General features: G+C 41.3%; 1 protein-coding gene across 1 annotated transcript in view; it reads left to right on the plus strand.

Annotated features, from left to right (window-relative positions):
• The first annotated feature begins 3693 nt into the window (after positions 1-3693).
• The window catches only part of LOC129816240 (ribosomal RNA processing protein 1 homolog B-like), a 36502-nt gene continuing 15911 nt past the window's right edge, over positions 3694-24284 (plus strand). The window contains 17 exon segments of the mRNA XM_055870483.1: positions 3694-3890; positions 4231-4313; positions 4446-4503; positions 4673-4758; positions 4904-4965; positions 5088-5217; positions 5486-5550; positions 5724-5950; positions 6121-6280; positions 6399-6418; positions 6527-6664; positions 7605-9058; positions 9286-9465; positions 9584-9650; positions 9850-9943; positions 9945-12578; positions 12896-12984. Of these exon segments, the coding sequence (XP_055726458.1) occupies positions 3761-3890; positions 4231-4313; positions 4446-4503; positions 4673-4758; positions 4904-4965; positions 5088-5217; positions 5486-5550; positions 5724-5950; positions 6121-6280; positions 6399-6418; positions 6527-6664; positions 7605-9058; positions 9286-9465; positions 9584-9650; positions 9850-9943; positions 9945-10041 (3051 nt within the window). The 5' untranslated portion in view covers positions 3694-3760 and the 3' untranslated portion in view covers positions 10042-12578; positions 12896-12984.

Genomic DNA, 24284 nt, shown 5'->3' on the forward strand with positions numbered 1-24284 from the left:
TCGGGTGCACGAGTGTGCCAGAGACCAGACCTCCTCTCACTCTTGCGTTCCCATCAATTTTAATGGTTAAGGCGATAAGAGAGTCGAGGTCCCCTGGCAGTTCCCGAGCAGCTAGCTCATCCTTTACCTCCTCAGATAATGTGTGCAGAAAAGTACCGAAAAGAGACTCCCGATTCCAGGCACTCTCGGCGGCCAACATGTGAAAGTCCACCATATAGTTTGCCACACTACGGGAGTTTTGACGTAAGTCAAGCAGTTTGCTGGCCGACTTTCTCCCGGATAAAGGAGACTCAAAAACTTTTCTCACCTCATCCATGAATTCAACCAAATGACCGCAAATGGCAGATTGTTGTTCCCAAACTGCCGTAGCCCAGGAGCGCGCCCTTCCGATATTAGCGTATTTATATACGCTATCTTCGATTGGTCTGAAGAAAACGAAGATGGCTGTAGCTCAAAAATAAGCGAGCACTGCGAAAGAAAACCCCGGCAGGGACCAGGATTCCCCGAATATCGCTCTGGAGGAGGTAAGTGGGGTTCACGGGGAGTCGGGATAGGCTGAACAAACTCACCACAGATAGGGAAAAAATTACTGGGTGATTGTTTTTTTTCCAGAGGTGGCAGGTAGTCTCTGAGCTAACTCCCTGATTTGCTCCATGATAGCCTTTTTCCCACGGTCGTGGCGTTCTGTCAAGGAACTGAGCCCTTCCAAAAGGCCCTGTAGCAACTCCTGATGTCTCCCAATGGTGGCTCGCTGCAGGGAGACAGCTTGGCGGCACTGGTCCAAGTCTGCTGGGTCTGTCATGGCCAGTTCGTACTATCAAGGCACAAGGCGAGACCCAAATGCAGACACAGGAGGCAGATAGTTGGAGTCTTACAATGTTTATTAATCCAAAGGGGTAGGCAAGAGAATGGTCGTGGACAGGCAAAAAGGTAAAAACCAGATCAGAGTCCAGGAGGTACAGAATGGCAGAGAGGCTCGTGGTCAAGGCAGGCGGAATGGTCATGTAGGTGGGTACAAAGTCCAGAAACAGGCAAGGGTCAAAACCGGGAGGACTAGAAAAAGGAGAATACAAAAAGCAGGAGAACGGGAAAAAACGCTGGTTGTCTTGGAAACATACAAGATGAACTGGCACAGAGAGACAGGAAACACAGGGATAAATACACTGGGGAAAATAAGCGACACCTGGAGGTGGTGGAGACAATCACAAGGACAGGTGAAACAGATCAGAACGTGACAACACCTGGCAAAAATACTTGCTCGCTAGCCTAACTTCCTTTCATGGGCAATGATACGCCAGGCCAGCTACTGTAGTTAACATTAGCATACTACATCTAGCTACATGGGCACAATGAATGTATGAATTTAGGGTTGGATCAGAATTGTCTTTATAATCATTGGCCAATATGGAGAATTAAGTAAAACCACAAGTCCAAATACCAATCTCCATCGATAGCTAATTTAGGAAAGGGACAATTTTAGCTACCTAGCTAGCCACCAGAGGACAACAACACAACAAAATGCAACAATAAAAAAAAAATCCTGTCAAGCATGGCGTTTGTCTTCCTTTGACACTTTTTGTTGGTACACCAGGACCATTCACAGCTCACTCAGTTTAGCTCAATGCTGATTGGTTATTGTTATTTTATTTTTTATCAAGGGAGGCCAAATGCTCACTTGGCTTCCCTTGCATTCACTGCTAGAGGCAGCAACAATGTCATACTCTTTCTGACCAGACAGCATCAGATAAATGCCCTACACATACAGACAGATGGGCGCTGTTTCGCTCGCTCAGATGCTTTCTCCGGTGAGATACATTCAACCTCTTGCAAATTGAAGAACATTTATGAAACACAGAGACGAACGATACATTATTTTGTAATTTTTGGGGGGAAGCCTGGGTTCCCTTGGAACTCATGAATACACGCCACTGAATCCTACTAATTACTACACATGCTTAATTACCTCACTTTTATTTTGAGCCAACTTCGCCTTGGGCTTTGAACGGGGCACATGACTCGAGCTCGGGAGGCAGCCCGGTTCTAAATCAAATGCAATCAACTTTCAGCCAGTGCAAAACACGCCTACACGGGTGTCCGGGGGAGATTAAACGAACCCCTTTTGTCATGACAATTGTAAACAGAAGAGGCAGCAGTCCGTTGGTTTAATTTTTACTTAAGAGGAATGTTTCACAGAGATACGAGTAGCTAAAGATGTCAGATCAGATGATTTTGATGATGATCAGGTTTACCTTGGTGTGAGTAAAAGTGTGCTATAACTTGTAATAAACTGTGGTTTGAGTCCTGAATTCTGATTGGCTGACAGCCGTGGTATATCAGACTGTATACCACAGGAATGACAAAACATTTAGTTTTACTGCTCTAATTACGTTGGTAACCAGTTTATAATAGCAATAAGGCTCCTCGGGGGTTTGTGATATATGGTTAAGGGCTGTTCTTAAGCATGAGGCAACGCGGAGTGCCTGGACACAGCCCTTAGCCGTGGTATATTTGCCATATACCACACCTCCTCAGGCCCTATTGCCCAATTATACAACGGATGGGTCTAATCCTGAATGCTGATTGGTTAAAACCGCATTCCTGCCGGCGTCTATTCCACAAGTTACCACAGGCATTTTAACGTCATTGATTTAGCCGATTTACTCTGTTCCATCTGACTGCGCAATCCACTGTCTCATCAGCCAAGCCAGGCACTTTATGAACTTGATCTCCACTATTAAAAGCATTTAGACAATACCTCACATTTCTTTTAGATTTCGTTTTCAACAGTGGAGATTTTTATAAAACTTGCTCCGACATTTGCAACATTGTTTCAATATTCAAATACTATACCTCTCTGTCGCAGCCAGCCGCGACCGGGAGGACCATGAGGCGACGTACAATTGACCCAGTGTCGTCCGTGTTAGGGGCAGTAATGCGTGCACGGCAGTATGCTATAAGGCTAAATGCAATTAGGGGAAAAACACAGTTCTCAAAAGCGCACCACCAGAGCTGTTGCCAGATAATTGAATATTCAATTCTCCACCATAAAACCAACGTGGTTTTAGAGAATTTGGCAGTATGTCCAACCGGCCTCATAACCGCAAACCACGTGTATGGCGTTGTGTGAACAAGCGCTTTGCTGATGTCAACATTGTGAAGAGAGTGGCCCATGGTGGCGGTGGGGTTATGGTTTGGGCAGGCATAAGCTACAGGCAACGAACACAATTGCATTTTATCTATGGCAATTTGAATAAACAGAAATACCGTGATGCGATCTAGAGGTCCATTGTGGAGCCCAATTTTTAAAGGTATCTGTGACCAACAGATGTATTTCTGTATTCCCAGTCATGTAAATTCCATAGATTAGGGCCTTATTAATGGATTTCAATTGACTGATTTCCTCATATGAACTGTAACTCAGTAAAATCTTTGAAATTGCGTTTATGTTTTTGTTCAGTCTATTTCAATTATAAAGATGTTTCTATAATAGCCTAAGTGTCTATCTCATAATTACTGTTCTGGGATTTGCATGTCACTGAGGAATTCTCTCAGTATTAAAAGGTTGGGTGTGATTATAAATAGCCTCCATGGACTCTGCCAGGGTAAAAATGACGAGTCAAAGTTGAGTGAACATTGCCGCCCTGTGATGAAATGCAGAATAGCGGCCATTTATTTTAAGTGTGAAGTCATCATCCTGCGACGAGGTAAAACACATGCGAAAAGCTCAGAGAAATGTGTTTCCACATGAATTAGTGGGAACATGGCGCCAATACAACAAGAATCAGAGATCCAGTTCGCTCAAAGATTGGCATCTAACGAGAAGCCCATGCGGACAAAGGCCATCAAGAAGCTAAGAAAGTATATCAGTGTTAGGTCACAGAAAATCAACGGTAAGGCTAACGGGCTTACCGGGAAATTGGACCACGCACTTCTCTTTTAACATAACGGTGGAAGGGATACGCAGCATGTCCGCCTCATCTCTTCGTATTGCTAGTTTTCTAACCCTTTGATTCGTTTGTGCTTGTTAAAAGATCGGAATTTCACGGTTTAACAATACAATAGTTAACTTGTCATTAGCACAAACAATTATGTAAAAGGTCTTAAGATGTAGAACACATTAAAGAAAAGTCGCACAAGCCCAGTAACGATGCGACCAACAAAGTTGCCAACTTCCTTTTATAGTAACGTTAGTAATTTATCCAGTTGTTTCACCGATTGCCTTTTTTCTAGGTGGTTTCACAGGCGACGAATTACTTAAACTATGGAAGGGCCTCTTTTATTGCCTGTGGATGCAGGACAAGCCACTTCTTCAGGTAACGTCAGTGTCACGCTGTGACCCAACTTATGTGAATTCATGTAAAAAGGTTAAACCATTAGAGTTGATACGCAAGTTTGACAATTTGTGGGTCCAAGAGAAGTTTCATTAATAGGAATTTTACCTACAGGAGGAGTTGTCGAATCAGATATCTGGCCTGATGCATAACTTTCAGAACGTCCAGAGTAGTAAGTCTTCATAAAAAGAAGCTACCATGTATTCATTATTGTCATTTTTTAAATATTTCCTATGGGTCTGTGAACAAATTTTCGGAGAATTGACAGACACTGTACAGAAAGTGTACTCCAATTTGAGATTTGTTTATTTTTTTCATTGACTCTCTAATCCCTTTTGTAGTGTTTTTGTTTCTGGAGACTTTCCTGCAGACCATCAAAAGAGAATGGACTGGCATTGACAGGCTTCGCATGGATAAGTTTTTCCAGGTCAGTATATTCATCCATCAAAATCTTATCAGCTTCTCCTTACCCAATAAATCATTGCATATAGTTGGAGAATAAACTGTGAAAATAATTTGGACATGAAGAAATGACATCATTACCTGTCTCTCATTGTCTTTCTCTGTGACAGCTGGTTCGTTTCGTGTTCAGGAACTCTTTTGAAATGATGAAGAGGAAAGAATGGGAGACCAGGTGGGTGATTCTTTGACCCTAAACATCTGATAAACTACGAGTTTGAACTGTAATGTCCCTTTAAGCCCTTTTGCACGCATCCTCCCTGTGATGTTCAACTAACTTGTTTTGTCTTTCTACAGTGTGGTGACCAGGTTTTTGGAGCTCCTGACTGCTCAGGTCCTCCATAGCACCAGCGGAGACCCTTGTGGGTTGCAGTTTCACATACTGGACCTCTACATGACAGAGCTGGCTGCAGTTGGCTCAGCTGAGGTATAACCTATGGTTACTGTAAGTGCTGATCGAGATTTAGTTTTGCTGCTAAAATTAGGAATATAATTGTGAGGTAATAAATCGATCAATAAATCGGCTTATGAAGGTAGAGACGTGGTATTACTAAAGTATGATACCGATATGGCTGTTATAATAATGGTTAGGGTTTGTTGGGTTTTAGGAATCCATGTTGTGTGTGTGAGCTAGTTCCATGCTGAGATTGGTTCCACCACAGTTTAATGATTTAGGCCTTTGTTTGTGATTGCAGCTCACAGCGGCTCAGAACCTGACGTTTATCGACCCGTTCTGCAAAACAGCATCCAAAACCAAAGAGTGAGTTTTACAGGGAACTTTTGTGCGAGGGTTGACAACAGCCACTTGAGTAATACCACTGTCTTTATATATGACCCTCTTCAAATGAATGGCCATCGCCCTTTGACTGTTGTTTTAACCCACTCTACGCATTCCCCTTCTCTTTTTCTCCCCCCTTGTTTCCTTTGTCCCAGTCGGATCCTGCTCAAGGCTATTTGCGGCAGCATCTTCAGTGCCATCGTGGACCAGGCTCCCTTCGCCATTGAAGACCTGCTGAAGGAGGTGAATGCTACAGGTGGAGGGTCTGAGGAGTCTGACTCGGGACAGGCTTCTGAAGAGGAGGAAGAGAAAAAGGAGCCTCCCAAGGGCAAAAAAGCTGCTAAGAAATCCACCATGAAAACCATTGGAAAGCAGACCAACTGTAGGCATTGAAATTCTGAGGACTAACTGGTAGAGAAATTATCTTGACTTCCACAAGTCTACATTGCAATATACGGAATTGTCTTATTAATGATACAAGGCCTCTAATTAAAAATGTCCAGATATTCAATATTTTATAAGTCTTGTCCTCTTTTCCCTTTGTGGTTTTAGGCACCGCATCAACTGAGGAAGATGAAGGTAGTCTGGAGGAGGGGATCGGACCTGTTCTCCAATTTGACTACTCTGCCCTGGCGGACAGGCTGTTTGGGCTAGCCAGCCGTAGCAACACCCCCAGCCACAACAGACAGAGACTCTACAAAGTCATCAAGACGTAAGTAAACGCACACACTTACATTAGAATAGCTTGAAATGAACTCAGATTAAGAGGAATTTGTTCAGCTTGTGTATTCTGACTGGCAGTCTTATTTTTCGGTTTTGTTCCCCTGCAGTCTCCGGGACCTCAGTGACGGTAGGAATCCTTATGGTCATAACTATTCAATCACAGAGTATCCCTATTATAGATGTGCAAAGAAGCTGACGTCGCTCTTTTCCTTTTGTCTTCCTCTCGCTCTCTCAGGAGTCTTCCCACAGGACGAGTACCCAGAGGAAGTGTCAACGGATGAGGATGACGATGAAATGTTTGGCAGCAGAAAGAGGATGAATAGGGGAACAGCCCTGGAGGAGGAAGAGAGTTCACCAGCCAAGAAATGTAAAGGTACCTCAAACTCACTATTTATACACTAACCTTTCACCTTATGTCTTTGTTACCGTGATTGCCATAGATATTAAGCGTCTTTGTTTATTTATATATTTTTTCAGTATTGAATGTACACTGAACAAAAATATGAACGTAACAATTTCAACAATTTTACTGAGTTACCATTCATTTAAGGAAGTCAGTCAATTGAAATAAATAAATCAGGCCTAATCTATGGATTTCACATGAATGGGCAGGGGTGCAGCCATGGGTGGGCCTGGGATAGGCCCACCTACTTGGAGCCAGGCCCAGCCAGTCAGAATTTAATTTTTCAGACAAAAGGGCTTTATTACAGACCTAAATACTCCTCAGTTTCATCAGCTATCCGGGTGGCTGGTCTTAGAGGATCCCGCAGGTAAAGAAGCTGGATGTGGAGGTCCTGGGCTGGCGTGGTTACACGTGGTCTGTGGTTGTGAGGCCGGCTGGACATACTGACAAATTTCAAAAATTATATTGGGGGGCTGGCTTATAGTAAAGAAATGAACATTCAATTATCTGACGAGCTTTGGTGGACATTCCTGCTGTCAGCATGCCAATTGCATGCTCCCTCAATTTGAGACATCTGTTGCGTTGTGACAAAACTGCACATTTTAGTGTCTTTTTATTGTTCCAGCACAAGATGCACCTGTGTAATGATCATGCTGTTTAATCAGCTTATTGATATGCCACACCTGCCAGGTGGATGTATTCTCTTGGCAAAGGAGAAATGCTCACTAACAGGGATGTAAACACATTTGTGCACAAAATCTGATCGAAATAAGGATTTGTGCGTATGGAACATTTCTGGGCTCTTTTATTTCAGCTCATGAAACATGGGACCAACACTTTACATGTTGTGTTCATATTTTTGTTCAGTGTTGTTCTTACATCATTGCTATCTCCATATTTTCTACTTCAGGCAAGAAAAACGACTCAAAACCAGGGAAGTCAGGCCAGCGTGCAGCATCGGACAAGAGCAAACCAGCAAAGACACCCGGTGACACCACCACGCGGAAGAAGAGGAGCATGGGAGAAGTGAAGAGTGGCGAGCAGAACCGGGTGGCGGAGGAGTCGGAAGTGAAGGCTGAGGCGGACACAACTCCTCCTACAACAGAGAGCAAAACGACAGACGCTAAGAAGGCAGCACCTACAGAAGCAAAGACTGAGCTCTCTGCCCCAATAGACTCTGTAGAGGCGAGGGTAAAGAAGAAAACATCTACCCCAGCCGAGCGCACCGATGTTGGGGAGAAGCAAGAGGCTGTCCTGGAGGAGGACGCCTCTCCTATGAAGGTCACTGATACTCCCTCAGAGGTAACTGCCATGGAGACAGAGGTCCAATCAGAAACTCCACAGGATATAGTGGTGGGGAGCCTATCATCTGTCATGGAGATTGGACAGAAGACCCATTGCGAGACACCAGTACCAGACAGCACGAAGACCAAGAAGTCTAAAACGCCTGTACAGGAGGAGGAGAAAGCGGTAGCAGAACCAGAGACTAATACAGATGTGCCGGAGGCTAGTGTGAAAGCCACGGAGACAGAAGACCAGGCTGCTCCAGCTACCCATGACGGAGAGGCTGCAGAGGGGGCTACAGAGCCAGAGAGCGTCCCTGAGACTGCTACTACCAGCACAACCAAGAGGAAGGGCAGGAGGAGGAGCACCAAGCAGGACCCTGAGGAACAGACAACCGTAGAGGAGGTTGAGACGAAGCCAGATGCTGTATAAGAGATCATGGACACCCCACTTAAGAAGAATAGGAGGAAGAAGGCTGAATGGAGTGCTGAGAGCACAAAGGAAGAGGTCGCTGAAACAGACTCAGCACCGGTTGACACGACACCAGCAGGCCCTAAACCACTGGCCACTCCAGCTGAGGAGCCTCCAGCTGACGTCCGCATCGCCACCACTTCCCTGAAAAAGAAGAAACTTAAGGCGGCCAAGTCTGAAGAGGAGAGTGTGGAGGTTGAGGGTGAAATGCAGCCAGAAACTGAAGCGGACGTCCTACTTGTAGCCGCTGAGACGGTGCCAGCAGAAGTCGCTACACCAACCGTGCTCAAAAAGAAGATGGCTGAAGAACAGAGCGTGGGGGCCGAGGTTAAAACAAAGACTGCGGCAGACTCAAACCGTACACTTGTAGACGCTGAGGCGGAGCTGGTAGAGGTTTCCACACCAGCTCCCCTCAAGAAGAAGAAAAAGAAGGCAGCACTGGTATCTGAGGAGCAGGAGCCAGACATCACGGCAGTGGAGGAGAGCATTGCAGAGGAGCAGCCCACAAAGGTTGACCTGGAGACTCCCGTGAAGAAGAGGAAGATCCCGGTAGTGATAGAGGTCGAGGCTGAGGAGCTGGAGGCTGAGGCAGAGGCTGCTAGAGTCAACGTGAGTTTTAAGTTCACATTTGACTTCAGCCTACCACATTTGATGGATGTCCCCCTCAATCAAATATGCAAATGTTTGAAAGTTAGTTCCTAAATGCATAACCTTTTAGTTAGCTTAAGTGTAGCAGATGTGACCTAGCCATGTGCTTGTAGCCATTGAACAGGTTTCTCGTTTATACATTTGTTTTGACTATTGTTAAATTGCTTTTTGTTTCATCCTCTCCTCAGGACAGCGAAGAGCCATCCACACCGGTGAACGCCAAGAAAACAAAAAAGATGATGCCCAAGAAGGGTAAGGGAGGGGAGGAGTCTGACTTCATTACGTTCCAGAGCCATGCCACCATCCCTACACCCATCTTCTTCAATAGAGCCAAGGGAAGCCCCAGCACATCGTTGTCCAGCAAGAAGGTACTTAACACTGGTTCAACACAGAAGATGCCTATTATTACAGTTACTTCATCACCACCTGTCCTTGTTAACGTCTGTTCACAAATGTGTAATCCCATTTCATCATTTTCTTTCACAGAAGTGTCCGACTCCAGAATCTGAATCCAAGAAGGTTACCTTCGGACTTAACAAAAACAGAACTGCAGGTATGAGGGGGCTGGATAGCACCTTATTTACTCATACAACGGACAAGACCTCTATTATTTTCCAATGTATATACTTTGTTGTCCCGTGTTCAATGATTCATTGATAATCTAGCTTCTGCGTCCTCATTTATTTACAGTTCAATGTTCCATAGTTTTGAGGAGAGTTTCCTATTTGTTTTTGCCCGTTTATGATTCCCAGAATTTAGGAAGACCGATCGCAGCCTGCTGGTGAGTCCAGAGGGGTCGTCCAGAGTGCCATTTGACCCCCAGCAGAAACCCCTGTTCGGAGTGCTGGTCCCCAGTGGCCTCTCTTACCAACAGCACCAAGAAGAAGACCAAGAGCACCCCGAAAGCCACCCCCAAACGCCCTACCGCTGCTGACTTTTTCTAGTCAGTGAGGAGACTGGTGAGACTGAGGACATTTCCCCCCTCAGTCCCACCCCATTGTTTGTCCACTAGGAAAATATAATCATGAACTGAATGACCACAGAATCTGTTATTCCTCCGTTGGGGCGATATTGATATACACTTATTTTGTTTGTGGAATTATTTCTAATTTTCTGTTATTTTGCTGTTCTGTGGGTGAGCAAGTGTTCAAATAAAGACCACTCCCTCCTTTTAGTGAACATGTCTGACTCAGTGAGCAGCTCAACTCGATTATTCATAAACTTCTGCAAGAAATGTTTTGGCTGTTTGGCAAGACATGACAAGTTGGGTGAATCAGAAATGGACTAGACACCTAGGCTATCAATCTGTCAATTTGGATTGAAGTTTGATTGGATTGACAGACAGGGATGTGGAATATAAACCATAAGTGGAGAAGAGTTGATTTATACAATGATGTAGGTCAGATGGTGTACCACTGTACCAAGAATTGCTGTGGTAAGAATGTATGTCCACGATATAGAGAAGGGTTGAACAACATGTACTGGTTAGGGGATTGTAGGGACCAGCCAGGCTGTTCCACCTTTTCTTGTAGGCTCTGTCTAGGTTCTTTTCGTCACGAAATCGATGATCTGTTCTTCAATATTCAACTCGAACTCATGAATTTAATCTGATGAAACAGGTTGAATAGTATTAAATATTCAGCTAAAAGATTCTGAACAAATAACAGCTGCCTCATTTCCATTTTTGTCTCTGAGTTGAAAGTCAATTCAACAGCCCATGGCCAAATCCTGTTTTTATGTAGCTTAGCACAAACTGAAAGGTTTATTGCTGTGATTTGCCCAGTCAGAATTGTAATACTGTATTAAGCATGGCATTAGATGTGCCTCAGCCAAATGCTGAGAGGGAGAAGAAGGCAGACCTTACAGGGAAGAAACAATAGGGTGGCTTGGGGTTAAACACACCCCAGGGTTAAACTGTAATCCTCACAGAAACCATTGTCACCCCCCCACAAAAAATGCAACCCTTTTCCTGGATGCCACTAGTTTGTTTTTATTGAATAAAAATGTGTTTGCCTTCAAAATGTGTTTGCCATAATCAAGGATTGCCAGTTTGCTGGCACAAATGGAATTGCATCAAATACATGTAAACCTTGTATTTGAATCCATTCTGCTTCACCCATTACCCCCAATTAAGGTGCTACCAACCTCCTGTGCTGTACTGGGATATGGGGAAATGAGAGGGAGAAGTACAAATAAGACCCAATCCTCTGGAAAATACCAAGACAGACATAATGTTTCTGGTGAAAAAGTGTTGGAGTTTGATGGACAGGATTGTCCTTTCACTAAGCGCTCCAAATGTTAATGTCAGACAAAAATATAGGCCTCAAATTCAAAGCACTTTTGAACAATGTGGTCTAGTGGGGAATTTGTCTGAAATTAGAACTGAATTGAATGTGCTGACAATTTATACAGTCCACTTATGTTTTCAAATCCAGTGAATACCCACTCATCCAAACCAATTACTGTAGGTTAGGTTAGCTTGCAATTCTGTAAGATCAATGGATGGCAAAAGACACATGGCAATGTTGTAGACACACACACACTGATGTATCCTATAGGGAATTCATTGTACTATACTTTGCTATGCACAGTCTTGAGAACATCATGTACAATGGATTCACAGTCTGCCTAAAATGAAAGGCCACAAGAACTAAAAGATTTTGCAATGTATCTGAGCTCTCATTTTAAGTGGCCTCATTACCTATGCTACACTAATAGATAATCTAATGTTTCTAGTGAATAGTTCAATGTGGTCATTTGCATGATAGTGGAACATTACATTTGCCCTCTGTTCCTCCAAATTTTCAGTTGGAATATCTACTGTCGGTTTCTTCAAGTTACACTAATATTGGTATTTCTCATCTTCTCTCGCTCTGCCACTTATTTGTCATTCTTTCCTCCATCTCTTTGTGTGTGGACATGCTTCATTATACAGTTACTCCATTTGCTGCACGTGATGACAGCATTACATTTGTTTTATTGTTATGCAAAAAAAAAATGTTAATTGTATGGGAATGATAATGAAGAATTTAACGCGCAATACAGTTGGCTACATGATTTTGATTATCTGATTTATCTTCAAAAACTTCCCGTCATTTGGTGGTATTGTCTTAAGTAGACAATATTATTTCAGTCGTAAGCAGAGGCACTTTGAGGAGAACCAGCTAAAACGTATCAGTTAAATTCGTGCGGCAAACCACGGTTTTCTCAGCAGCAACGGAAGATGTAACTTTGTTTCAAATTGGGTTTATGCGGATGCATTTCGGGTCTAGACGCGTTATCCCTTTATCCATAGCAGCGCTTCAATTTCGGAAAATATTACAAAGAAACAGAAGTAATGTTCTTTGACTACTAACGTTAATATCGCTATGTTGTCTCTCACTTCAAATACATGTGTTTGTGTAATCCACCTGCGGTTGTGTAGGTTTTCTAATCGTACCAGGACAATGCGCACAACCCATGAAGATTTAAAATAATTGAGGTAGGCTAATAACGACGTTATTACAGATAATTTAAACCGCAATTGAATAATTGTACATTTTAGATATTTGAACAGTTCTCAGCGCATTCATAGGTAGGTCTTAGTTGTCTTGTTTCGCACGTGTTGCTTGCTATTTATTCATTTGAGGTTATGTAGTAGACCACTGAATTACAATATTGGCAGTGTTATTGTTTTTGATTCTATGCTATATAGTCACGTCCTTCATACAGAGTCTTATATCCTTATTTATCATTTTTATTCAGTAAGGCTCTGCATTCATTCAACTACTGAATTGTATCATTCAATCTGCCACACAGGACTTTCTTTATAAAGATGACCACAGAACGTGTATGTGTTTCCATTGGAGTGCTTCTGTTTGCCTTTTTGTCTTTCTCCATTGTTCAAGGTAAGAGATGAAACATGGTTGCTGTTAAATGGATGTTAAAACCAAAAGACACAATCTGTCAGGGGCTGGTTAGTGGATACCTGCTGCATCCATACCTCATATTGAATGTTGAATAACTATTTTATTTTATTTGTGATTCACAGCTGCTATGTGCCCCACAGGCACTGCAGCTGTAACTGATTGAGGGATCTGAAGAGAAATTACCCAATGGGCTCTGAGGAATTTGAATTAGGCCTATGTTATTATTCATCCTTGTTGAAACAAATCAACCTATTTGGTCAGGTCTACTTCAAAGCTGAGTAGGTGTTGTGTCCCACTTTAAAATCCACTCAGTTTGCCTGTATGTCCTAAAATACCGTTACAGCTTTGGTTGGGGAAAATGTTAAATTGTTATTTTTTTATTTAAGTCTCTTTTTCAAGGGAGACCTGGCCAAGAAGGCAGCAACAATCAATACATTACATAATTAAAACATACAACATGATCCAGCCTAAAAAATGCACACTCAGTAACAGTCTCCCATCAATATTTTAAATTAATTCAGTGGCACTAACATATCTAGATGAAGCATGGATTATAGAATATTCCATGCCTCTGGTGCACAAGAAGAGAAGACAGTCTTGCATAATACTGGGAATGTCCTGGGGACTTTAAGTAGCAATCACCTAACAGACCGGGTATGGTAACTGCTGGTGGTGAAGGAGACCAGACTACAGAGGTAAATGGTCGTGTGTTACCGTTGACCAATGAGGGGATTCAATTATCTGTTTGCACTGGGTGAAAAGTGATTACATTTGTTTTGGAACTGTAGCCTAGGTTAGATTAAGCACATGTAGTGATGAGTACACTCTTAGAAAAAAGGGTTACAAAAGGTTCTTTGGCTGTCACTAATGGATAACCCTTTTATGTTCCAGGTAAAAACCCTGGTTGGTTCCAGGTAGAACCATTTTGGGTTCCATGTAGTTCTACATGTAGTTCTACATGGAACCCAAAACAGTTCTTCTTGGAACCAAAGGGGTTCTACCTGGAACCAACAAGGGTTATCCTATGGCAGGGGTCGGCAACAGGCCCGCAAGTGATTTCTTTTGGCCCCCCAAAGTTTTTTTTATTCAGCAAAAAAAATGTTTAGTCAAAAAAGACTGTATAATCACTAGGATTTCAGCAAAAAATGTGTTTAATTTAGAAATCTGTTCCCAAGAATCTCCATGAATAAAAAAAGAGACATACAGGATCGTGTCTCAATGTAATAAAGGTATGAAATAGTTATTTTCATATACAATCTCTTTTTGGGCTTAGTTGTGGTCAATTTGCAGTGTACAAATTATTATAATTCTGTTCCATCCTCCCGACCATCCACTCCAACAACAATTGGCTTGCGGCTGAATCTAGTTGTCTACCCCTGTCTTATGGGGACAACCTAAGAAACCTTTTAGGTTCTGATAGTAACTTTTTTTCTAACATGCTGACCAGACCGGACACGTTGCGTGAGCGAGCATCGCAAAATAAATGTAGAAATCCATGTTATTCAATTATTGCACCCACACTGCTCGCGCGCGCCAACGAGCGTCTGCGATGCCAATGGCTAAAATAGAACTCCTCTCTATTTCTGACCAGATCGCGCTGAAAGTCCTGCCTCTCCCATCTCCTCATTGGTTTATAGAAGCAGGTACCCACGTGTATCGCCTCATTGGTTATACCCACGTGGGTGATTGAAAGACAAAATGTTTTGCCGTTTGTCGTGGTAAAAGTGTAGATGCCAATCACCATATAAATTCAAAGATGAAAAAGCCTGGAAGGAGGAGATGACTAGAAACAATTCGGTTTGCCGTTTTATGTGTGGATTAATTTTCGGAGTAGAAGACCTTGTGCATTTCAGGTAAAATAACAACTCAATGTTTATATCCCAGGACAAATTATCTAGCAGCAGCAAGCTAGCTAAATAGGACAAATTAGCTAGCAAGTGCAAGCTAACTAGCTAAATTGCAATACATGTTTAATGCTTTTTGACCTGTCCCCAAATTAATGTCATTGGTTCAGAGTTTGTTGTGATATTTTAACCTGCGTGTCATGATCGCGTTTGGTGTAGGGGGACAAAATAAATGTATGCACGATGCACGCGCATGGGTTCCGTGTAAGAGTGTAGGATTCAATTCAATTTTCACATGCAAAAGTGATTGCTTTTGATAAAAACGCTTTATCTGTCTTCCCAATGAAAACATGTTTGGAAATTCTAACATATGTATTATGAAAAATATATGTATGTTTCTGGATAATGCACCATGCACTGTAACTGAAAATTGTAAATGATACGGCAATTTGGGGTATTATTGACAGTAAAATACTCTGGAATGTTTTAATGCAACATACTGTAAATTATGGTGCATTGTGGGAAAATGTTGTGGGTGGGAAGAGAATTGTTGTACAGGTATCCCTCGTTTATCGCGGGGGTTACGTTCCGAAAATGACCCGCGATAAGTGAAATCCGCGAAATAGAAAACTTTTTTTTTTTTTTTACAATTAGCAACTATTACATGTATACAAATACAGTGACTCACGTGTAGGCCGTTTCACTGCTCTTCAGAGCGTTTCGTCGACATTATGGGTTTAGGAGATGTTCGAAATTACAAGATAATTTGGCCAACTTAATGTAAATTTGCCAAGCTGTTTTATGTACGTACACATAACTGCACGAGACGACAAAATGATAGCACAATTCGTAGCATGTTTTGATACAAGAAGCGGGAGTGAGTTTTTAGCGAATCAGAATGCAGAGCACAATGCACCAAAAAAAAAAAAAAAAATGCATTATGAAAATCCGCGAAATAGCGAATCCGCGATAAGTGAACCGCGAAGTGGCGAGGGATCACTGTATTCGAATTGGTACTGTAATTCCACGCCACAAGATACAGTACTGTATCTTTAGAGCACCAATAACCTTTTGACCGCTAGTGGGTGCATGGTATTTAACATACTTTGAGGTTTACCTTATAAGAGGCTGTATTTGTTGCACCTGTAAGTGAGAATGTTGTATCAATTTTGAATAGGGGGCAGCAAGTCGTAAACCTTAAATGGTTGAGCATTTTGCCATGTCCTTTTGGTCTGTTTTGCCCTGTAATCGCTGCCAGTTTGGAAGCCTTTGTTTAGGCCTCTGGAAGTGCAAGTGATATAAAACACCAAATATTCATTAATATACTGTAATGTGTAAACACCTAGCAGCCAACCTGCTTGCACCAACCCCTTTTAATTACAGTAAAATACTGTGAAATACAAACCCCCTCCCCTCAATGAATTTCATCCATTCATTCATTCCGATAACGGTTGCATTGACTTTTTTACAGTATAATACAGTACATTTTACGGTATTGTACTGTGTCATTACACAGTACTTGCTTTGATACCGTATTTATATTACAATAGGTGTACTGTAATATAAATCACAGAATTTTACTTGCGATGAGTTTCCTGGAAGCTGCTGTCAAATTCACAGTACCCTTATGGAACAACCACATGAATTTCACGTGATCGCGTGACATTAATATGATAATGTGACAATATGTAAAAGAAACATGTGATAACATAAAACGACACATTTGAAAACATAATCTCATGTAATGTGACAAAATCGGGATGCAACATTTAAACATGTAATACCATAAAGAAACTACAGCATCTAAAAGTTTTTCACATGTAAAACTGCAAATTCGATTTTCACATGTGAATAACTGACCTCACGTGTCTTTTGTTTTCACGTGTCTCTTTTTGTTTTCAGCTCAACGTGTAAAAACAGCTAAGGTATTTCACATGTGATAAATGTGATTTCCACATGTGACACTACACATTTAATGTTTTTTGTAAGGGAAGTAAATAAATGATTTGGGGGTTTTAATAAGGTAAGTGGTATGCTGTACAGTTAAAATAGTGTAAACATCTTCAAATCAATATGAATACATTTGACATGATCACTTAGTGATGACTTTCAATATGACCCCACCTGGGATTTGAACTCACAACCGCTGGATTTGGGGTACGCCGATCTTTCTGCTGTGCCATGAAGTCTAGCATTCTCAGAAGTCCCATACAGATTAATGATCTATAATTCATCTATCCACAAAAGAGTGCCATCTGCACTGGTATTTCAGTTAAACTGACTATTCTCTCATCATTGATGTAATTGACTTATTTCAGCAATTTGAGGAGTTTCTGTATAGTTGTCTAAGGTTGGTTGGTACTCTGTTTTAATGTTACTCCTGAATCACTACGATAAATATAATCGTTTTTCTAGTGGTCCAAAGTGTAGAAATAGAGGTGAAATTAGTTATTGACACAGACATGGTGGCGTTTGTAATTCCGTTGAACCAAGAGGTTGTGAGTTCAAATCCCAGGTGAGGACATGTTGAATAAAAATTACTGTATAAATGAACATACACAATGTAATCCTGTGTCAAATATGTAAGTTGAAAACACTGACTGCGTGACATTCCGGGGATATCTTAATTACTTATTTTTTTGTAGGGCATTACCTGTGAAATGTTATCAGAAGAATAGCCACGTGAAACTTCATGTGATATATCATCAGATGTAAAGTGTTCCAAAACCACATTATTTCACATGTGAAATAAAATGTTACATGTACAAAACGTGGACATTTTACATGTGAAATCATGTGTTTTTTACGAAAGGGTAACTAACCCCTTTACAGTGTGTTATAAAATTACAGAGCGGTGCCGATTACTGTTAAATTTCAGAAGGGCTCTCTTCCCTCACTGCTTTTGCCTGTTCACTTCACGGGCCATAGACCGGTGCACCACAGCTCAGGTTAATAGAACACCCTCAGTGTCACGGTGTACAAGCACGTGCACAGATGGGGCTCTACCTGTGCAGAGCACATTCCCCTTCCAGTCTCCAAAGTGCCCTTTTCGGTGGAGGTATAATTTCTCCCCAAATTGTTTTGTATTATTGTTTTGTCATTGTTCTGAACCCATACGGCAAGTCATAAAATTCTCATCTATATTCAGAACCAAAAAGTTGCAAGTCTTGATTAATGACCAGAAATAACTTGTTTCATTTCCTCCAATTTTGCCTGGCAAAAACAGAGGAGGCCTACATTTATCATCCATATAAAATACACTAGCAATCTACTACTGACTCATATTTTCCAGAACAATATGGCTACCTGGCGATTTGATTGATCATTTTCATATTTCAGATAGGCCTGGTTTGGATGGCTACTGTCTATGTCTAAAGATAAGCAGCTGTAACATTGCCTTCAATATTATGGGATGAAGATGTAACAATTTTCTGGCAAATTTATTACGATATTTGTGAGGAAGAACAGGGTTACCAGGCTGGCAACGAGCACTCTGCAGGCAGGCTGCTCTCCATAGTGATGGCTCATTGCAGACAGAACATGCTTTCTATCTGATCCTGCAACCTACTCTACAAGTACGCTCATTATTTTGCTTACTCTGGACTCCAGAGAAGTGACATGATATATCCCTAGCTGATATTGGCTGCTAACATGAATTAATTCACCTCCAAATGCAGGTGTAAAACACAGTTTATTTCTGTAGCCTACAGTAATAGTAGCCTATAGTAATAGTAAATATACTATAGTAATGGTAGGCTACAGTATTTCTTACAATATTCTATTTTGACTGGAATTGTGTTGGCTTTTGTTATCAAAATACTTTACTCATCAGATTTTGCATTCTCCTCTTGTAATAATTACTCAACGAGTCTGTGACCCTTGATGCATGATTTCTTTGGGGGGCGGTGATCGGTGATCTTTAAAACATTTATTTTAGCACTTGCCCCTAAAGGTCTGTGCAAGGCCCTGACAATGTGTGACAAAGTGTTTGTGCAACACATTGTATGAGAGAGTGACAGTGAAAGTGACAGAAAGAGGGAGAGTGTGTGTGCAGAGCGAGATAGAGAGAAAACCACTAAAATGTGTTGCAGAGATGTTGTTTCATTGAGTGGTGTAATCAAAACAGCCCTGGTAACGATCCAGGAGAGTGGGGGAACAGAAGGTGTCAGGGGCAGAACAGACCTGTCTCCAGCATCCGGAGAACACTCATTCCCTTTCTGTTGCTTATCGATCGACCTTAGATTAATTTTGTTACACCATTCATTCTGCCTCTTTCAAGGATCTGTCTTTGAATTTCAGACAGCCCTCCCCACATTGAATCAAGCAGGGAGGTAGAAGCGACTCTGACATTGGGGGGGACACATTTTGCTACGGGGGTCTGGAGACATGCCCCGGATAAGAAATAAAGAAAAAAGTATTTAAATGACCTTTGAGAAAAGGGTACTGACAAGTCTTAACTTAAAAATGGACAGATGTACAAGTCTGGGGGGTGGGGGGGCTTGCAGAGGGGCACTTACTCTGATACAGTCCAATCTGTTAAAAAGTAAATAAAATATCATCATACTGCCTCTCTCCAGCATTAAGTTAACACGTGCAATACACCCTCGAGATGTAAGCTACTATCATTTAATCAGAGATCATATATGGTAATTCAGGTTCATTCACACTATGACAGATCATCAGTCTATGAGCTTGGGGAGGCACTTCTCACTTTCGTACCTGTTGGTTTGTGGCCTCTCTCTGTCTGTCTGTGGGTATCATCATAGCTGCTTCTCTCCTGCATGAAGTTAGCATGAAGTGTCCTATTCCGAAAGACTGCAAAAAACCCATTACTCCTGCCAATAGTCGACCAATTAGTCTACTCCCTACACTCAGTAAGATATTGGAGGGTATTGTGAGTAGACAAATGTGGGAGTACATGGAAAATAATGATCTGATTACAGCCAATCAGCATGCTTATCGCAAAAACCATTCCACTACCACTGCATTGGTTGACATGACTGACCAGTGGCTCAATGCTATGGATAATGGCAAGTTTGTGGGTGTACTATTTTTAGATTTTAGTGCAGCATTTGATTTAGTGGATCATGAAATAATTTTGACAAAATTAATGCATTATGGTTTTAAGGAGGTAGCATTGAATTGGGTGCAGTCATATCTAACTGACAGGAAACAGTCCACCTATATCAATGGTTCATTTTCTTCCCCTCATATGTTAAACTGTGGAATACCGCAGGGCAGCTTCCTTGGGCCACTTCTTTATTTAATATATACCAACGACCTTCTCTATGCCTTAGTTGAAACTCAAGCTACTATATTTGCAGATGATACTACAATTTATGCAGCAAGACAATCGGTTCAACAGGTACAGCAGGCTTTACAAGGAGATTTGGAGAATATCAGGGAGTGGGTTTGCCAAAACTTGTTTTAAACACCAAGAAAATCAAAGTTACAGTATGTTGGTCTGTTCAACTCGGAAAAAGCAAAAACAGCATGAGATACAATTAAGTATGGGAGGAATACAAATTGAATGTCACGTTCCTGACCTATTTATGTTAGTTTGTTGTATGTGTTAGTTGGTCAGGACGTGAGTTTGGGTGGGCATTCTATGTTTTCTGTTTCTATGTTGGTTTATGGGTTGCCTGGTATGGCTCTTAATTAGAGGCAGGTGTTTGGCGTTCCTCTAATTGAGAGTCATATTTAGGTAGGTTGTTTCACAGTGTTCGTTGTGGGTGGTTGTCTCCTGTGTCAGTGTTTGTCGCACCATATGGGACTGTTCGGTTTGTTTGTTCATCGTTATTTATGTGTAGGCTATTTTCCCTGTTCATGCGTTCTTCGTGTTTATGTAAGTTCGTCGTCCAGGTCTGTCTACTCCGTTTGTTATTTTGTTTATTAGTCAAGTGTATTTCGTTTTCGTGTTTTCCGTCTTTACTTTAATAAATATCATGTCTTCACAATCCGCTGCATTTTGGTTCAATCCCTGCTCCTCCTCTTCGGATGAAGAGGAGGAGGACAACCGTTACATTGAAGAAGTGGCAGAAACCAAACTATTGGGAGTGCAGCTAGACAACTGCTTATCATGGTCATCTCAAATAACTAATCTAAGTAAAACAGTTATTAAAACAGCATGCATAATCAGATGGATAGCTAAATATTTACCAGGAAAAATTATTCAGCAAATAACACAAGCATTAATTGAGAGTCAGGTGAACTACTGTTCCGTGGTCTGGGGAAATGCATCATCAAGTTAGGAGGCTGCAGAATGCACAGAATAAAGCAGCAAGGATTGTTTTAAGGTGGAGATATGGTTCTTCTGTTGCAGTCATGCGCAGTGTTCTTGGTTGGTCATCAATCGACAAGATAATTGAAAAAAACATGCTTATTTTATTTCACAATATACATCATTTAAAACGGCCAAGTTCTATTCACAACGGTATTCAGTTGGTAAGAGACAGACATTCAGTAAATACTAGGAATAGATTGTCCACCATCTATGCGTTATCCAGACAGAAAAGAGAAATAGGCAAAATAACATTTTGATTTAGAGCAATAAAGAAATGGAATAAATTAACTGAGCAAACTAGAAATCTCTCAATATATACATTTAAACATTATTTTAAAACTATTTAAATATAATACATAGAAATGTTGTGGGACTATAGTAGATGAAGAATCAATCTTTTTTAGATTGAGTATTTATTGGGTCATTATGTTAGTATATTATGTATGTTTGTAATAGTGTGTTATATGTGAAAATGTGTTTGTATTGTAAATTGTATTTTAATGTTTAAGGACTCTTGGAAGATTAGTCCAAATGGGGACTAAAAGAGATCCAAATCAAATCAATACACCTTCTAGACTATCATTTAATCAGAGATGATAATTCAGATTGATTCATACTATGACAGATCATCAGTCTATGAACTCTATGGGCTTGGCGAGGCACTTCTCATTATCTTACCTGTTGGTTTGTGGCCTCTCTCTCTTCCTCTCTGCCTGTCTTCTGCCATGATCATGACAGCACCAAACAAAGTCTTAACACATGGAACACACCTTCATGACCCTTAATCACTGTGATGAAGTTATAGACATCTAAGTTGAAAGCTTAACTAATTTGCCAGTGGTCGTGTGCGGCAGTTGCCAAGAACCTTACTTACTTTTCTTTGCACTCCTTTGCTAACTTGCTGACCCTATGATGAAGACTAAGACAGTGATTGTGCAAGTAATTCTGTAGCTAGCAAGTATTCTTGGCTTCAAAACATTCACTATCAGTTTTTCACACAGCCAGAACTACCCAGCGTTAGCTAGTAATATAGATGAAAATATCTAAACATGATTTATAATGCCAAGTAGCTACTAGCCACTGAGAAAGCTTATAGTTGCTCACGTTCGTTCTAACATTGTAACAATTCTCCTCTTCGTCTGAGGAGGAGTAGGAAATATCGGACCAATGTGCAGCGTGGTAAGTGTCCATAATTAGATTTTTAATAAATCAACTGAACACTGAACAAAATAACAAAAACACAATCGAAACAGTTCTGTATGGTGAACCACAGACACAGAAAATAACTACCCACAACCCATAGTGAGAAAACCGGCTACCTAAGTATGATTCTCAATCAGAGACCATGACAGCTGCCTCTGATTGAGAACCATACCAGGCCACACACAGAAATACAAACATAGAAAAAACAACATAGAATGCCCACCCCAGCTCACGCCCTGACCAAACACATAGAAATAGACAACCTAGACATAAAACATAGAAACAAACTATGGTCAAAACTTGACAAACATATCAAAGTTATTTCCCATTCATGTACTTTTTACATAAACTTTGTTGTTGCCAACAACAATTACTTTCCCTGGTGCGGTGAGTAATGATGGTGCTGCTGCACACTGTGCTTTTTCTCTCATTCACGCGCTACCACCATGCTTATAACAAGAGAGTGAGAACAAACAGTCAGTGGGTGCGGAGGAAGTGACTCACTTTCCAGCAGCCTTTTCAAGATGAAAGTCCCTCAACGAATCGGGCAACTAGTTTTTCTATTAAAAAAAGTACTGCCATTAAAATTATTATTTTTTTTAAATGTATTGAGAGGGAAATTTTTTCCTGCTTCTAACATTGTGGGGGGGACTTGTTCCCACCGGCTCCTACGTCCTTGGAACCAAACATGGCAGGGTTATTTAATGTCCCCAACAGACCACATGGTTGCCCGGATCCCCACATATTATAATATAATAATTTCTAGAACTGACACTGGTGAGATGACAGGTCTGTCATCCGTATCGTAATTAAATCGATCAGACCTCAGAATAGAGTTTAATTCAACACTAACACACATTCCTGGGAGGCTTTGTTGACAGCATCTCGCTCCATCCTTATGGTTATATTTCTTTGTAGAGGACCGTGTCAAAACAGAATGACCCCCCCCAACGTAGTGTACATGGTTGTCTATAACTATCATTACGGTTCTAAAAACTGTTTTTTGTATTCCGAGAGCATTTAGAGATTCTATTCAGTTGGATAGAGTCAACAGACTATTTCATCTCTCGCTTTGTCTCTCTGTCCCTCTCTGAAATCTTGTCTCTGTATAAATCTCTATCTTTGCACGGGGAGCTTAATTGGATTCCATTATTGCATTGAATCGTTCATTTTACTGATTAATCACGCACAGCTTGGATGATAGAATGACGTGTTGCAATGCGTTATTAAAGAGTAGGACAGCTGTCGATCAATTGGGCTAGTCATATTTAAAGAGTGAGACGGTTACAGTAATTACACATAGATAATGGAAGAGAGGAAGATGACAATCTACATGAATATACATCGAACAGAAATATGAAAGCATGTTGGTCCCATGTTTCATGAGCTGAAATAAGACACCATACATTTTGCATACGTCCAAAAAACGAATTTCTCTCAAATGTTGCGCACAAATTTGTTTACATCCCTGTTAGTGAGCAATTTTCCTAATCCATCCACCTGACAGGTGTGCCATACCAAGAAGCTGATTTAAAAAGCATGATCATTACACAGCTGCACCTTGAGTTGCGCGGCAGGTAGCCTGGCGGCTAGGAACGTTGGGCCAGTAACATAATGGTTGCTGGGTTGAATCCCTGAGCTGACAAGGTACAAATATATCGTTCTCTCGGTGCTGATGATGTTGATTAAGCCCCCCCTCACGCACCTCTCTGATTCAGAGGGGTTGGGTTAAATGTGGAAGACACGTTTCAGTTGAATGCATTCAGTTGTACAATTCACTAGGTATCCCCTTTGTGCGCTGGGGTGGCAAGTTTTGTATAATATACAGTATATTCTAACTCAACAGTAAGTTGAGACGCCGACTGAGTTCCAAAAAACAACACACAAAAAACCATGACCCACTCTACAAATGATCATGAACCCAAACGGGTCTATAATGGGCAAAAATA

The sequence above is a fragment of the Salvelinus fontinalis genome, chromosome 19 (genome assembly GCF_029448725.1).
Source record: "Salvelinus fontinalis isolate EN_2023a chromosome 19, ASM2944872v1, whole genome shotgun sequence".
Lineage (NCBI taxonomy): Eukaryota > Metazoa > Chordata > Actinopteri > Salmoniformes > Salmonidae > Salvelinus > Salvelinus fontinalis.